At 46.3% G+C, this 16526-nt stretch overlaps 1 protein-coding gene across 1 annotated transcript in view; it reads right to left on the bottom strand.

Moving 5' to 3' along the window:
- Positions 1-16191, bottom strand: part of CARD11 (caspase recruitment domain family member 11) — a 50541-nt gene extending 34350 nt beyond the window's left edge. Inside the window, exons 1-9 of the mRNA XM_063143622.1 lie at positions 16131-16191; positions 15125-15338; positions 13447-13584; positions 12292-12614; positions 11749-11928; positions 4836-4988; positions 4076-4201; positions 2731-2925; positions 990-1169 (exon numbers count right to left, since the gene is read on the bottom strand). Of these exons, the coding sequence (XP_062999692.1) occupies positions 990-1169; positions 2731-2925; positions 4076-4201; positions 4836-4988; positions 11749-11928; positions 12292-12614; positions 13447-13584; positions 15125-15323 (1494 nt within the window). The 5' untranslated portion in view covers positions 15324-15338; positions 16131-16191. The remainder of the gene's footprint in view (positions 1-989; positions 1170-2730; positions 2926-4075; positions 4202-4835; positions 4989-11748; positions 11929-12291; positions 12615-13446; positions 13585-15124; positions 15339-16130) is intronic.
- Positions 16192-16526: the final 335 nt, after the last annotated feature.

The raw sequence follows: 16526 nt of genomic DNA, 5'->3' as shown, positions 1-16526 counted from the left end.
TTTTTGTGAACCACCCAGAGAGCTCCAGGTATTGGGCGGTATAGAAATGTAATAAATAAATAAATAAATAAATAAATAAGTAAATAAATAAATAAATAAATAAGTCAAAGATGAGCTTTGAGGAAGAGTAAAAGAGGTGGTTTTGCATAGGTGTTCTGGGAAGAGGTTCAGCAGGGTGAAGGGGTAGCCTCCTTTAGGGCAAAACTAGAGTTGGAGGAGCAAAGGGGAGAACCGTGCTAGATGCCAGAGAGAATGGGCATCTTCTCAGCTGAAAATTGACTCTTGAATGCAGTCTCCACGTAGCTGTCGATAATCGAACAGGGTTATTTCACAGGGTTATATACGGATCCCTAGTAGGGTTCTTAATGCAGGCCTGCCTCAGGGTTTCTCTAAGGCCATGAGAAGAGAGGAAGGGAAAGCATCTGGAGGCTTGATTAAGAATGTGAAACAAGGCCCCTTGAAGGGGGCAATGCACAGTGAACTCACCGTGCCTGGGGGCAGGAGACCGAGTGTTGCCTGGCAGTGAACAATCCCAACCCCTCCCACGGTGTAGCTGGATTAGACCAGGGGAGAGTGTGTTAGTATCCCCCTCTCCCCTTTCCCAGAACTATCCATTCCGTTTTCCATCCTTTTCTTTATGATCACATCATGTTCATCTCATTACCCAGGAGGCTCCAGACCCACGAAACAGCAGCAGAAGAAGACCCAAAAGTAACTCCAAAGAGCCACGGGGTTATCGAGGCGCAATTATTTCCTGACATCACAAAACTGACCCCCAAATAGTTTTTTTTAAAAAAGCAAGATCATGGTTGACTTCGGCCTGTAATATGATATTGGAAAGTACCGCCGAGAGGAGGAGTATGGGATGTGGAGGGAGGGAAGGAAGGTGAAGGGGCAGAATGGTCTCGCCTTCTAAATCATGCCCTCGAGGTTTGACCATAACCTCCAGCATAACCTTCCAGCCGTTTGAGCCAAGCCTTCGAACGTACCTGGATGCCCTTCAGGTTCATCCTTCTTCTGAACCGAGGCTGATCCATGACGAAGAACTTGCTGTCTTCAGGGGATTCCTCGGAGGTCGAGGAGTCGTCGGCCTCCTGGCCGTTGGTTTTGGGGCTGGGGATTTCGAAAGCCTGGGAAATCACCGTGAGGGGCAGATTCCTCGGTAAACTCTGGACGCAAAAGAAAGGAAGTCTTTGGCGAGATCAATGCAGCCTCCGAAGACGATGCTGGCATTTGGGCCAGTCACTAGTGGCCACCCCATAGCGAAGCCTAAATTTGTGTAACTGAAATAACACTCCCCCATCTTTATACCTGCTTTATTTCTCTTTCCTCCCTTTGTTACCTCCCTGTATTGATTAATAGATTTCAAGCAGCTCAGGGCAGAGAAGGAGGGCCTTCTCTGCTGTGGCACCCTGGCTGTGGAATGAGCTCCCTAAGGAGGTTCGCTTGGCACCTACATCATATGCTTTTAGACGCCAGCTGAAGACCTTTTTATTCTCCCAACATTTTAACAATCTATAAATACATTTTAACATGGTGTTTTAAATTTGTAATTTTGCATTGCTGCTGTTTTGATCTGGTTGAGCTTTTATGGTTTTATACTGTTGTTTTATACTTTGAATGGTTTTAATTTTTGTGAACCGCCCAGACAGCTCCGGCTATTGGGCAGTATAGAAATGTAATAAATAAATAAATAAATAAATAAATACTTTGTAAAAACACTGTTCCGGTGCTCCAATGGCTCTTTCCCTTTCTACCTTAATAACAGACCGCATCTCAGTTAAAGTTTTAATATTAGGACCAACTCATGATTAGTTACTCAGGCAAAGCCATGCCACAAATTGAAAGGATGTTCTAAAATAAGTGTGGACAACCCTTTTCTCACCCAAGCCTCCCAGCATTGCTGTTACCCCAAAGAGCGTGAGTGAAAAAGAAAGCCACACCACATCCTCTTCCAAAGGATGACTGGTTGACAGCACAGAGGGCTATTTCACATATTACATGGCTGCAAACCCAGGCTGGACACCCTCTGTGCTCTCCAAGGCAGGGCCGGCCCACCTATGAAGCAGCTTGAGGCAGTGGAATGGGAGGAGAGGTGATTTGCACTGCTCTGCTCTGTGCCCCCACCACCGCCTCCAGGAAATGTTCTCCACAGAGCAGTGGAGGTAAAGAGAGGCACAGGATGGGGAGAACTGGGGCAGGGCCTTCTCAACAGGGAGAAGCAGCCAATTCCAGCTCCTGACTATTTGGTATGATCCATGATGTTTGCAAATGCAGATCCGTTGCATTCACATGTTACAATTTTAGCTGTACACTTAAAAACGTCTTGGGGTGGTGGTGGCATGCTTAACTAAAAACAATAATACTGAATGAAGCAGCCCAGAGCTAGGGCTGGTGCAGGTGCCCCACTCCAGAGCCAACTGCCCCCCCCATATTGAGAGCTCCCTGTCCTCCCCACCATCAGTCCTGCACCACCACCACCATGCTGATGGCTGGGGCTAATGTCTCCCACCCCCCAAATGGGCCACTGGGCATTGCATTGTAGGACATTTAAAAATGGTGGCTGCCTGGTTGCCACCCAGTGAATCATGGGGGCATGGACAGAAAAGCAAGCTGGCAGCACCCCCAATAGATAACGCCACGGCGTTTGCCCGAACATGCTAGGTGTTGGCACGGGGCATGTCCAGAGTGAGGCAACAGAGTCATAAACCACCCCCACCCCAGTTCTACCTGGTCGCTGCAGCTGTCCTTAGAGAGACGCCTCAGTTTGCATTCCAGATTAATGATGCAGGCCTCCTTCCGGACCACCTCGATTCGGAGCTCGTCGTTTCTTTCCTCCAACTCCCGGATCTGCTTCCGATATTTGTCCTTTTCGATCAAGCACTGGGCATACTGGGTTTGTGCCTCGTCACGTGAATGGAAAGCCTCCAGAAGCAAAGCAAGACAGACCAACGTGTTTTAGCCATGCTACGGGGGCTTGTTTAAGCCATGGCGCAGGCCGAGAGTAAGTTGAATAATCATCGCTTGTCATGCTGTCCGAACCCGGATGGCATGGCTTATTTGAGAGTTAAGCGAGCCTCAAATAAAACAACAACAGACTATGGGTTATTTGAGGGTTGTTTAACCACACACCATGGGTTATTTGAGAGTTGTTTATCCCTCAAACAACCCCTGCTGCCACGGTTTGGATGCTAAACCACACAAGGGCAGTGATTATACAAATTGCACCAGGCACGCACCACAGCTTAAATAAGCCACTGTGGCTTGTTTAAGCCAAGGTGATTGTGCGAACCAGGCCATTGTGTGCCAGTGACCATCCTGGCTGAATTTCTTGAAAGCCCAAGAACCTATCAAACTGCATTCACAGTTGTCTACTGTCCTAGCTAGAGACAGATGCTCTATGAGTAGAAAGCAACAGACGTCCATCTCCTCTGCCAGTCGTGCCAAGAGAGGAAGCAGGTGATGCTGTGATTTTAGAGAGCAGCAGGTCACAAACTCAGAGCCAGGGAATATGAAGCAGGGATGTTATGGCCCTACTGGGTACCTGATAATAACCCATGTCCTCCTCCGAGTGCCTACTCCGAGGGAAGCTCGGAGGATGGAAACAAGGGAGAGGGCCTTCTTGGTGGTGGCCCCCCCAATTATGGAATGATCTCCCCGACGAGGCTCACCTGGAGCCAACGCTGTTATCTTTTCGGCACCAGGTCAAGACTTTTCTCTCCACCCAGGCATTTAACAGCATTTAACAACGCTAAGTTTGTTTGTTTTTAACGGATACCGTTGTTTTTATACTGTTGTTTTTATGTTTTTGATGGTTTTAAATTTTGTATATTTTTTAATGTTCACTGTTTTTAACTTTTGTAGACCACCCAGAGAGCTTCGGCTATGGGGTGGTATATAAATGTAATAAATAAATAAATAAATAAATAAATAAATAATAACAGGCCAGCAACGGCTACAGGGATTTCAAGCATAAAGTGTAGTTTGGTCTTTAGCCCCTGATCTTTCTTTCGTCTCCTTTGAATTCTTTCCTTTCCTCCCTCACCCCGCCTCCAACGCTTATGATTTCAGGTACCTGGTCTCTCTCCTTCTCTACTTCTTCCAGCTGTATCATCACAGTATTCATTCGATGTTTGTACATTTCGCAGTCTTTCCCCAGGGTCGAGCATTTTAACTCCAGTTCTTGTTTCTCCTCGAGGTACTGCAAATGAATCAATAAGCATAGTGCATCAAGGCGATTGATCAAGATCTAGCACTCTCCAAATGGCGGAGGCCCCGCTGAACTATATCCTCATGTCAGAACTTTGGCCCGGCTGTTCGTAAGGAGACACGTAGGGCTTGCAGGGCTGACGCATCCCTCCAAATCCATTTGCGAGTCCTTGTCGCAAAGTATTCTGACATCAGGGAAGAAGCGGTAATATGCACAGCTAAGGGTATCTTATACACGGTTGTAAAATGGGCATCAAAGACCATGAAATATATTGGATAGTTAATCAGAAATGGTAAATGGTTTACTATTGCAACAGGAATAATTAAGCATGTCCTCAGGATGATAGATGAAAAGTCAGATATTGGTATGCTGAGAGGCTTAGTGAGGGCAGAAGGTCAGGCAGCTGTTCGCTTTGCCTGCAGCCCCCCAGGCCTGCAGTTTTCCCACCCTTGCTGTAACAGTACACATATACACGGAGCACGATAAGTAGAATGATGCTGAATGGAATCTACTGCTTCAGAAGATGCAGATCCCCAAAATAATGGCGGCGAGTTAAGAGAACCCCAAATAAGTAGACCTTGAGTTTCTGTCCCCATCCCTTCCACCTCCCCAATTTCCACCTCACCTTGTCCCGGAGGTCTTCCGCATGGCGGATCTCTTCCTGGAGATTGAAGATCTTGTTGACCAATTCCTGGCGATCCTCCAGTGCTTCTTTACGGTCGTGTTCTAGAATATCTAGAATGGCTTTGTCGGAATCCGGCAGGCCCGGTTCCCCAGCCTGCTTTGCCCATGTAATTTATAGGGTTGTGTAGAGAGAAGAAAAAGACAGGGGGGGGGAACAGTCACAGAAAAACGGGGCAGGAGGAGAGAGAGGAAATGACAAAGATTAGTATTTTCCTTAGCTTTTAGATACTTTCAGGTGAGCAAAGGGTTTAAAAAAATCCTGTGCCAATATCTCAGATCAATTACAGCCACTTATATGGCTGTAATTTGCTAGATTTTAGAATATATCCTTTGAACAATGGCAGCCCGGCAGCCAATCTGGGAGGCATTTAGAAATTCGCACCACTAATGCTCCCATTCTTTTTAGTGCAGACTCTGGTGGTTTCTTCAGTTGCTGGAGAGGGAAACCCTCACCAAGTTTCTCGCCCTCATGGATGTGGAGAAAAATGAGCAGGAGCGGTGCGCGCATTTTCTAACAACTCTCAAGGAACAGTGGGCCTTGTACAGCGTTCCCCAACTGGGTGCCCTTCAGATGTGCAAGGTACATGCTGAGAATGATGGGAATTGTAGTCCAACACATCTGGAGGGCACTGGCTTGAGGAGAGCTGGCTTAGTAATAATAATAGTAGTAGTAGTATACTACTAGTAGTAGTATTCCTGCAGGCCTATCCAGTGGAATTTTAAGATGTTTTTAAGATGTTTTTAAAATGTTTTTAACAATGTACATTATGTTTTAATTGAGTACTATGTATTTTATCATTTATTGTTGTTCCCTGCCTCGATCAAAATGGAGAGGGGGGCAAGAAATAAATTTATTATTAATTATTATTATTATTATTAGATAATGGACTCAGGCTGAAATGACTTTCCTGTTTGAGAAGACCTTTGCCCTGCATGGTTTGGGTCCAGGTTACCTGCGGGATCGCCTTCTCCCATACAATCCGCCCCGCACACTCAGGTCCTCTGGGAAGAATTTACTCCAGCCAACAAAAACTAGGCTGACAACTATTACCCAGAGGACCTTCTCTTCTGCCACTCCCAGACTGTGGAATGGCCTGCCGGGAGAGATTCGTCAACATAACAGTCTTCCGGAATTTAAGAAGGCCATAAAGACTGATCTCTTCCGGCACGCCTCCCCAGTTGAATTTTAAGATGCCTTTTAATAATGTATTAGTTTTATATGTTTTTAATCAATTATATGTATTTTATGGTGTTTTGTATTTGTGTTGTACCCCGCCTCGATCCAGAGGGAAAGGAAGCTCCCTGTTGAGGAAGCTCGTAGCCTTGGTTTTATTTTTAATTCTTCACTTTCCTTTTCATCACATATCGAGGCTGTAGCTAAGTCTTGTCGTTTTTTCTTGTACAACATCACTAGAATTTGACCGTTCCTATCGGTCTCTTCCGCCAAGACCTTTGTTCATGCTTTGGTTATTTCTCGCCTGGATTATTGTAATCTTTAGTTGACCGGTCTTCCTCCTTCTCATTTGTCTCCACTGGTCTCCATTCATCATTCGGCGGCTAGGATTATTTTCTTGGCTCGTCGTTTTGATCATGTCACCCTGCTTTTAAAATCTCTCCACTGGCTTCCCATCTCTTATAGAATCCAATACAACCTCCTCCTCCTTCTTCTTCTTCTTCTTCTTCTTCTTCTTCTTCTTCTTCTTCTTCTTCTTCTTCTTCTTCTTCTTCTTCTTCTTCTTTAAAGACTGTCATGATCTGTCTCCTCCCTACCTTTCGTCCCTTATTTCACTTCATCGCCCTGCTCCTGCCCTCCGCTCCAACAACACCTTGTCTCTTACCTGCCCAAGAGTTTCCACATCTCTTGCTCGTCTTCGCCCGTTCTCGCTCGCTGCCCCCTATGCCTGGAATTCTCTTCCAGTGCATTTGCGGACCACAACGTCAATTTCTGTTTTTAAATCTCGCTTGAAAACATTTCTTTTCTCGAAAGCCTTTTAACCGTTGCGTGGTCATACTAGTTTATATTTAGTTTTAATGTCCCCTACCCCTATTGGTTTTTCCCCTCCCTCCCCTGTCTGTTACGGTGATTTTAGATTGTAAGCCATACGTCAGGTTGTCTTGTTTTGTTTTATTCTGTACAGTGCCATGAAAATTGATGGCACTTTATAAATAAATATTATTAATAATAAAAAAATAAATTATTATTACTATTATTATTATTATTATTATTATTCCCAGTTCCTACTCTCTGATAGCTCTTTCTCTTACTGCATGCATGCCAACCCTCTGGTTACTCTTTCCACATTTCCTTTTCAGCCTCCCTAGTTCCTGTTTTTAAAAAGCAGCCCCAGATTTTGCAATCGGGGAAGACAAAACTGCAAGAATTCAGCTAATCAGTTATTTGCAAGCTCACCCTAACTCAGCACTGAAAAGGTTGTACTTCTTTGAAGACACCCCCCCCACCTCCCGAAAAATTAGAACAAACTTCCCCAACCTGGCACTCTCCAGATGTGTTGAATTACAACTCCCAGCGTGCCCTGGTTCAATACATCTGGAGGGGACCAGGTGGGAAACAGCTGAGTTAGAACAATGCTATGAAATGATAACGTAGAATTACTTGGTGGCTGGACTCTGGAAATAACATTTTCTTAGCCATCCTGGGAGCATTTCTGCACATTTCTTTATGTATTTACATTTTAAATGGTGTCTGCCAATGAGCAACTGCCAAAACGAACACCACACTGTGAGCAGTAGGTTTGTCCCTACTCCTAGAAGAATCTCCAAACTCCCCTCCCCTCAAATTTTTATGCGTGCAAACAGGGTGGCGGGATTAGGCATGGATACGAATTTCGTTTCTGTTCGCAAATCAGGAGACCATGTCCTGTTCACAAACCCAAATGCAAACGCAAGGCATGTCTGCAAATCCCCGAATTTGCGATCGCATTCGGAAAATGCCTATTTTTTTTCTTTTAAACGGCACACTTGGAAATGTGCGTTTTAAAAGAAAAGAATACATATTTTCATGCTTCAGCGGACGGGAGAAAGGGCACGCTTTTGAAAAATATGAACAGAAACGGGCACTTACTCTGTATGAAATATGCACGTTTCCGTTCAAGCAAGCCGGAAAACGGGTTAACAATGAAAATGGGATTGAGCTACAGTCAATTTGAACGTCAAAGTGAATTTTGGAGAATTTTAGTGAGCTGAAAAATTCTTGGCTCTCCCCTGTCTAGGCAAGACGAATTTCGGTTCACAACTTGCAAATTGTGGTATGGTGGTGGAGGGGGAATAGGCCATTCTCCTGCATCTCCATCCTGGGAACTGGCTTTTCTCCCAATAAACATCTCAACCAAACCCCAGAAGTTTAGAACTCGCCCCATCCCCCGATCATATCTTTAGGCCTTTGTTTCTAAACCCAGCATGCAAACAAACTGCTTTTCACAGCATGTTTCCACAGAACCAAATTTGTTCTTTGCTTCCACTCCTCGGCCCTGTTCTACGGCAGAGACGTTCTTAAAACACGCACAGCCATTTCAGGGCAGCACGCCATGAATAATCGAAAAAAATCCATGCCTGGAGTCATCACTGCTGCCGACGAGAACAAATGTTTCCTTCGCAGAGGCGGCTAGAGCACTTCCCCGCCCCCCTCTGCCTTTAGGTAATAGGCTGTCCAAAAATAATCTCATAAATGTGGGAGTCAAAAGGTACAAATATATGACAAGCAGAGAAAGAAAGAAGGAAAGATTTGTGGAAACAAACACACAGGCCACCCTCCTCTATTCAATTTCAGATCCAAACCCCATGAATATCTTGATCCTACACACGATTATTCAAAGTTATGCCCCGCCGAGTTCAACAGGATTTACTCCGGCCTTGTAAATAAGCTCATGAAAGTTACTACTCTGCATACATTTTTAGTATCCTTCTGGATCTGGCAGAGAAGGGTTAAAATGCTGCTGGACTCGGTTTCTATATGAGGTGCTCAGGAGGGATGGAGCACTCTAGCCTTCCTCTGCTAGCCCACTCGCTCACTTGCATGGAATTTCTGGTCACCAGTGGTGACCAGGTGTGTGTTTGAATACATTCAGGAGGCACCAGTTAAAGACCCATCTCTTCTCTCGGGCTTTCCCTGAGTGAATGTGCTGCCCAAATGTTGAATGATGGTGTAGTATTGTCTTTCATGTTTTAATCAATGTTTTGTATAAAAGTTCCAGCCATTATTATATATTTTAACTGTATTTCAATGTGCATTGCAATGTAATTTTCTATATTTATATTCTCTTGTAAATTGCTTAGATATATATGTGGTAAGTGGTATAAGGGTGAAATCCTATTATTATTATTATTATTATTATTATTATTATTATTATTATTATTATTATTATTATTATCCTCCTTTATATACCGCCCCATAGCTGAAACTCTCTGGGCAGTTTACAAAAGTTTTAAACATCAAAGCTTTAAAAATTGATAAACAAAATTTAAAACCATAAAAAAGTAAAACAGACAGCATACAAAGACAACATACATTTAAAAATAACTCTGAGTTCTCAATGAAACCTAAAGATATGTCTAGGACTAATTCAAAACTCAACATTATGCTGCTAAATGCCTGGGAGAAGAGATAAATCTTGACCTGGTGCTGGAAAGATAACCATGTTGGCGCCAGGCGGGCCTCATCGGGGAGATCATTCCATAATTGGAGAAGGTCCCCTCCCTTGTTGCCATCCTCCGAACTTCCCTTGGAGCAGGCACTCAAAGGTGGAGGACCTTAGATGTTAGGGGTTGCACTTGTGTTAGATGGAAACATCTGAATTTGGAGGCTTCTGTGGATCCAAAACTCTGCAGAGCTACTGCCGGCAGGGCACGGGGAGTGACAGAGGCTATTTTCACCGTTTCATGCTCCTGCTGTTGTGTTTGTACTCTAGACAGGCCTCTGAGCCTTTTTAAAGGAGGCGCACTGGCCCGGGCAGAGCTGGGACTGGGGAGGCAATAGGATTCTTTGTATCCTGGCCTCTGCTGTCCCCTCCTCTCCCACTGGCACCTCCCCCCTTTCAGACCGCTCCGATGTCGCTTTTGCAAGCTTGAAAAGCAGACAGCACAGTTCTTTTCACAGCAGCTGCAGGTTAGGAGGGGGGGAAGGCCCAGATACCAGACTCTCCCTTCCGAGGTCATAGCAGTGTCTGCAGCCTTGGAGGGGAACCTCCAAAGAACACTATGGTACCTGCTACTTCTCCCGGAACCACGGGATTGCTCTCTAAATCAAATAAATAAACAGACGGAGAGTTGGTTAGGCTTACTCTCAAGGAAGCTTAAATCACTGTAGAGACACATTTCTACTTGCGCTCATGGTCTGGTTCCGATTAATTACAGCTCTATTTCTCAACTGCTTTATTTCCAACTTGTGATTAAGCTCAAGTTTAGTCATGCTGATTAACACTCTCAGCCTTCCAAATTATTATTTGCCTGGGAAGGGACCAGAGTAGGGAGCAGCACGTGTGTCTCCTTAGACTGCAAGGTGGAATAAACCTCAGCATTCAGCTAAGCTCCTGGATGAGCCCGGGGGCTGCTGGGGCTCAGAATGCTCTTAGATGAGCTTCTTTCCTCTCTGCAAGGAGAAATTTTGAGCCAGCCCAACATGGCAAGGAAATTATTCCAGTTCCGATGCGTTCTAGCAAACACTCCAGATCCAGAAAATTCTACACTGATGTGAAGTTGTGAGAGACTCCCTCACAGCTGGCGTAACATAGCGGTTCAGAGCAGGAGCTATGAGCCAGGTCTCCATTTCAGCCACAAACTCACTGGGCAGCCTCACCCAAGTCGCTTTTCATCTCTAACGCAGGGATAGTAATTTTAGCCTACCTTACGGGGTCACTGTAATGAAGACTCAATGAGCTCAAGAGACACTTCATAGAGCACTGAAGTTCTCCCTCTAACCCTGAAAATTGGTTTGGCAACCCCTTAGGGCAGGGACGTTGAACTTATTTCAGCCTGGCGCTTGAATTCCTCGGCAGAGATACTACGGAGGCCAGTTTGAAGCTTTTAGATTGGCCCTGATCCACTTCAGCCTGGATCCAATCCAAAGTGAGATTTGGATGTCCAAATTATTTGGACACCCACCCACCCCCTGTTTGCCCCGCCGAGCTGAGCAAAGCCACCTGCTCCTTACCTGAAATTGTAGCGAGCGCCGGCAACCGTCTGCACCTCTTCAAGGGAGTCGCCATTTTTAAAATAACGACATCTATTCCATAATAGAAATCCCCCAGAAATGGTGGCTGTAATGTTGCATACATGACTGCTTTATGGCTGCCATTTCCAGAGAAATAGATGTCACCATTTTTAAAAAGATGATTCCCTTGAAGAGCACAAAAGCAAGGAAACCATAAAATGATGGATAGTCATGGGAAAGGGGTTGGAGCCATTTGGGGAACCCCAGAGAGCCAGGTTAGGACCCAGACATGACAGATTTCCCCCCTGGGCCTGAGGTTCTCACCCGTGCCTTAGGGTGTCTGAGATTTCCTCATATCCAAACTCATCCAAGTTGCTGGCCATCTCTACACCTGGCCAGCCAGATTTATTTATTTATTTCATTTCATTTCTATACCGCCCAATAGCCAAAGCTCTCTGGGTGGTTCACAAAAATTAAAACCATGAAGAGCATAATAAAACAACCAACAATTTAAAAACACAAATACAAAATACAATATAAAAAGCACGATCAGGATAAAACCACACAGCAAAAATTGATATAGGTTAAAATATGAAATTAAAACAGCAGAGTTTAAATTTAAGTTAAATTAGGTGTTAAAATACTGAGAAAATAAAAAGGTGCCAGGCAAAAGCCTCTCCTTGCTCACCTGAATGATAGACTGTAACTCCTGAATCTTGGTCTTCAGCATCTCATTCTCCCGCTCCAGTTCCAGAACTTGTTCCTTCTTTGGTCGTTTTTCAATGTCATTCTTGAGCTTCAAAGACTGGTTCCTTTCCAGTTTACATTCCTCTTCCACTTTATTCAGCCAGTGTTTCAGCTGGTCGATCTAGTGAACCCCATATATGAGAGAGGGAGAAGCAAAGAGATCAATAAACTCCCATCAAACATCTAATAAGTGCAGTGTCCACAAAACTAATCTCCACTCCACTCCACAAACACTACATTCAGTGTTCTTGAGATGGTCTCCAACTCTCATATCCCAACCAACACTATGCGCTATTAAATCAGTATGAAGGGATCTCTAGAAGAACTAGATGCCCCCATTAAGCTACCACTGGGGGAAGAAGCGAAGTCATCCTATTGCTGCTTTAGACATTAGCAACAAGCAGTGCTAGAACGGATGCACAAGTGACCTCAACCCATGGCTATAGTAGCAAGCTGCCATCTTCCTGTGATGCACCCCACTCACCTCTAGCTGGAGGTCTCGGCTTCTCATCACCGCCATGTTCTTCTCTTCGCTCAGCTGGGCGTACCTCATTGCCAGGTTGTAGTTTTCATCCTTCACCTTGAGGAGCTCGTCGTTGTAGTTGTTCCGCTCATCCTTCATCTTGACGTACCTCTCCTGGAAGGTGAGCAGCTCTATCTTCTTGAGCTTCAGTTGCTTCAGCTCGTCCTCCATCTGACGGGATTTGGCCAAGAGCTCGCAGCGCTGGGCGTCCTTCGTCTTGACCTGTTGCTGCAGCTTGATGATCTCGTTCATCAGGAAGTGCGTGAGGCCTTCATGGCCCTCTTCTACTGAAACAAAAAGGAGACACAAACAGGGTGCCGCACCTACATGACTGGCCGCAAACACGTGGCAGTAAGGATGGAGCAGGTGAAGGTAGAGCCAGGATCCCCTGGTCCAGAGGGCCTTGAGTTCTTCTTGAGCGCCGAAAGGCAAGGAGCAGAAACCAAAATGGCGCGCCCCCAGACTGGCCAAGCACTAGATGGGCAGGCAAATTTTGCTCCCCTGAATCGATCCCTTATAGGTTGCACTGGTCCAATGTGACAGAGCTTTTCATATTACATGGGGATCCACCCCTTACATCCTCACACAAAACAGAACTGACTTGTGGAATTCACTGCCACAAGATGTGGGTGATGGCCAGCGGTGTTAAAGGAAGATTAGTCAACGTCATGGAGGGGAGGTCTGCCAGTGTGGATTAGCCCTGGTCGGTAAATGGAACCTCCATGTTCAGAGGAAGGATGCCACAGAATACCCATTGCTGGAGGGAGGCAGCAGGAGGAAGTGGCTCTTGCTTTTACGCTCCTCCTTCCGGGACGCATGCCACTGGCCACTGAGCCAAACAGGATACCTAACTGGACCAAGCCTTCCCTGACTTGGGTGCTTCCAGATGTTGAGGACTTTAACTCCCATCAACCACAGTCAGCATGGTCAATGGTCAGGAATTCTAGGAATTGTAGTCTAAAACATCTGGATGGCATTGGGTGGAGGGAGGCAATTCATAAGGTTCTAGTTCTGTTCCCATTTCTCCATCTTAAAAAAAGGAGCATTTTTATTTATGATTTCCCTTACATCGATTCTACTGATCAACCGAGTCCTGTAAGAGTGAACCCAACTTACCAACAATAGTGGAAAACCGTCGTGTCGGTTCCTTTCCTGTCACTAATTTGTAGAGTTCCGGGTAGTAAAATTCAAGGCTTTCTAAGAAAACCACATAGCCCCTCTCGCCTTTCGTGTGAAGGATGTCCAGCAGCCGACCTAAGAAGAGCCCAGGCACAAGACATGTAACACAGAGGAGGACTCGGATTTTGTTTGCTTATTTGCGGGGAGGGGGAAGAACGTATAAAACTGACGTAAAATGACTGACTGGGCTCCATAAACAAAGGCTCACATCAGTCCTAAATAAACCACCTACAAAGTGACTGGGTTTGCACAACATGCTAACTCACACTCGGTGGTTGAGTGTGGGTTGTCGTTGAGCCATGGGTTAGCGTGTTGTCTGAACCCAGGACATTTTACGTTGGGTAGCTTGTTATCCATCATCTCTTTTGACTAGCCAGCCAGGCTCCATGGCCATTGGGTGATGGTAGAGCCCACAGCAGCTTCTCAAATGTGCCTATGGGTCCAGAAAGGTTGGCGACCCCCAGCCTAAGGGAAGGGAGATGGCAGTGGCCACTGCTGGAGGCAGAGATTCCTGGGCGGGCAGGATAGGGCCAAGCCCTTCACATCTGTAACACTTAGAGCTCAATGATAGAGCACATGATTTGCACGCAAAGGGTCCCTCACGTCTTCAGGTTGGGAATGTTCCATGTCTGGAGCCCCGGACGGTGGCTGCAGATCAGAGTAGATCAGCCTGGCCCATCCTGGCGCCCTCCAGGTAGGTTGGACTACAACTCCCATCATCCCCAGCCAGCATGGTGGGAGTTGTAGCCCCACATATCTGGAAGCCATAAGGTTTGTTGTAGCCTGATATAAACCAAGAAGGGGCAGAAGGCAGATCTCCAGATGTTTGGGGTTTTCAGCTCCTGGGAGTCCCTGCCAGCACAGCCAATGGTCAGGAATGCTGGGAGTTGAAGTCCAAAACATCTGAAGATTGACTTTCTGCCCACCGCTGGTGTAGAGAATACTGAGCGAAATGAACCCATGGTCTGCCAATTAGGAGGCCTCCCACGTCCTTGTGTTTAAAGAAGTCTACACAGTCACTTCCTAGAGGATGTTTTACAACCCCAAAGCTCTCCCAGTGTACCCCGAATGAAGTTGTTGCGTCTTCATAACCAGCCTTTACTTTTGGAACTGCAGATAGTCCCAATCCATGGAGGCCGGTGGCTCTGCTTTCAGTAGGGCTGTGAATCTATTCCGGGTTTCAGTCAGAACCAGCCAGAACTCGAAAGAAGCTATCCAAGGTGCTGAACCTATGAGGTCCAGTGCTTTGAATAGCTCCTTTAGACTTCTGTCTGGTTCTGACTGAAATCTGGATAGGATTCACAGCCCTACTGAAACTGGAGCCACGAATCTCCACTGGTTGCAACATAATCATCACATGCCAATTCCCACCCCACTGCATCAGTCATTGATGGACAACAACTTTAGGTGTTTCCAGTTTGGGGCAATCAATATCTTTTCCCAACGACATTATATAACCAAGGATAACTCTCAACAACAGAGCATAAAGGGTCAATGCCCCCCTTCCTCTTGGCATAACCCTACATGGAACACTGAATGGGTTACAAGTGTTCAGACAGCAACATGGTCTCACCATAATGTCTGAATGAGTACTGCTGTAGCCACCTGGTCTTACCTGCTCGGTTGATTTTGGACAGCAGCATGGGCGAGTTGAGCACCTCATCCTCATCTTGCTCGTCAATGACTTTGCACTGGCGCAGGTACGGGGTCAGTTTGGCTGGGTTGATGTAACGGGTCAACATATGGCGGTTGCACTCCACATTCTCCCACAGGGCGTCCTCTTCATCCTTCAGGGTCTCCATGCAGTCTTCCATTTCTGGTTCTCCTCCCTCAAAGAAGATGGCGAGAGAAGGATGAACTGGTCATTTGTTCCAGAAAGGCTCTGCAACCTGTCTAGAGGGTGGATTCGCCGAAGGCCAGTGGCGTAGTGGAGGCAGGGCTCACTGGGGCAAAGCCCCAGGAGTTTATGATTAGCAGGGATGATGACATCATCTGCCACCCCCTTCAGACCTCCCTGTCCCCTCTGAGCTTAGTAGCTCAGGAAGAAATGGATTTTCCCAGCAACAGTATATTGTTGTGAGCGATCCCTGTGGTATTGCAAAATGTTTTGGGGTGGCTATGTCTTGGATGGGCAATTAACACCTATCAGCTTTAATAAGAGCTGCTCCTAGTCGGTGAAAAACTCCTAGAACTGGTTTGTTGATATGGATCAACACAGCCATCTTCTAGGGGGCGTGGCTCTTCTAGAGGGTGTGGCTATGGAGTTTACCACTACACCACTGGAGATGGTGGATATAAACTTCCTTCCGTTTACCAGGAATAGCTACCAGCTGCACAGTTGAAAACACACACGCAACCATCAACAAACCACGCAAGATGCTTTGGAAGAACGCAAACACAATAAACAACCAACTCGTAATTCAGGACAGTTTGAGGAGCATCGCTCACAAACGCCGAGTTCGCCTTGCATTCGAGCCATCCATCCAGAACGTCGCGCTACCCACAAGGGGGGGGGGGAACGTGACGGCTCGAAGAGGTACGTCCCAGGCATTGTTTACTAGATTGCTCTGGCTCTGAAATGATTGTTCTGCGCCAGCCCACCAGCTCTGCCGTTCTCTCACCGCAAGCCTGGCGATTCCTCTTCCAACGCTTTGCCCGTGGTGCAGGAGGCGAGGGCCCGCGTCCTCTGTGGAGTAATTGGCGGGGGGAGAAAGTGGGAATGGTCTCAGAGTGCAAACGCAAGGCTGCATCAGAGCTCTCACTTCTTCCCGATTTATCTCTGACACTCAGGCTCTTTCGTGCATTTGCGAGGCTCTTGTGTGTATGCAAAGTAGCCCGGGAAATGAACAGTCCAGTGACTAAGCCTGCAGTGAACATCACACTTCCTTTTACTCGGAGGTATTAGGATGCATCAAAGCCAGGGTTCTCGGTGATGAAGTGAATGGGTTCAAGGCCGCGTGTTCCCCTCCTCGAGAGCCATATATTCCCACCGTTTATGCAGCTGTGGTCACAACACT

This window comes from Elgaria multicarinata, chromosome 17, assembly GCF_023053635.1.
Source record: "Elgaria multicarinata webbii isolate HBS135686 ecotype San Diego chromosome 17, rElgMul1.1.pri, whole genome shotgun sequence".
Lineage (NCBI taxonomy): Eukaryota > Metazoa > Chordata > Lepidosauria > Squamata > Anguidae > Elgaria > Elgaria multicarinata.
This window is presented reverse-complemented; position numbering and strand designations above follow the sequence as displayed.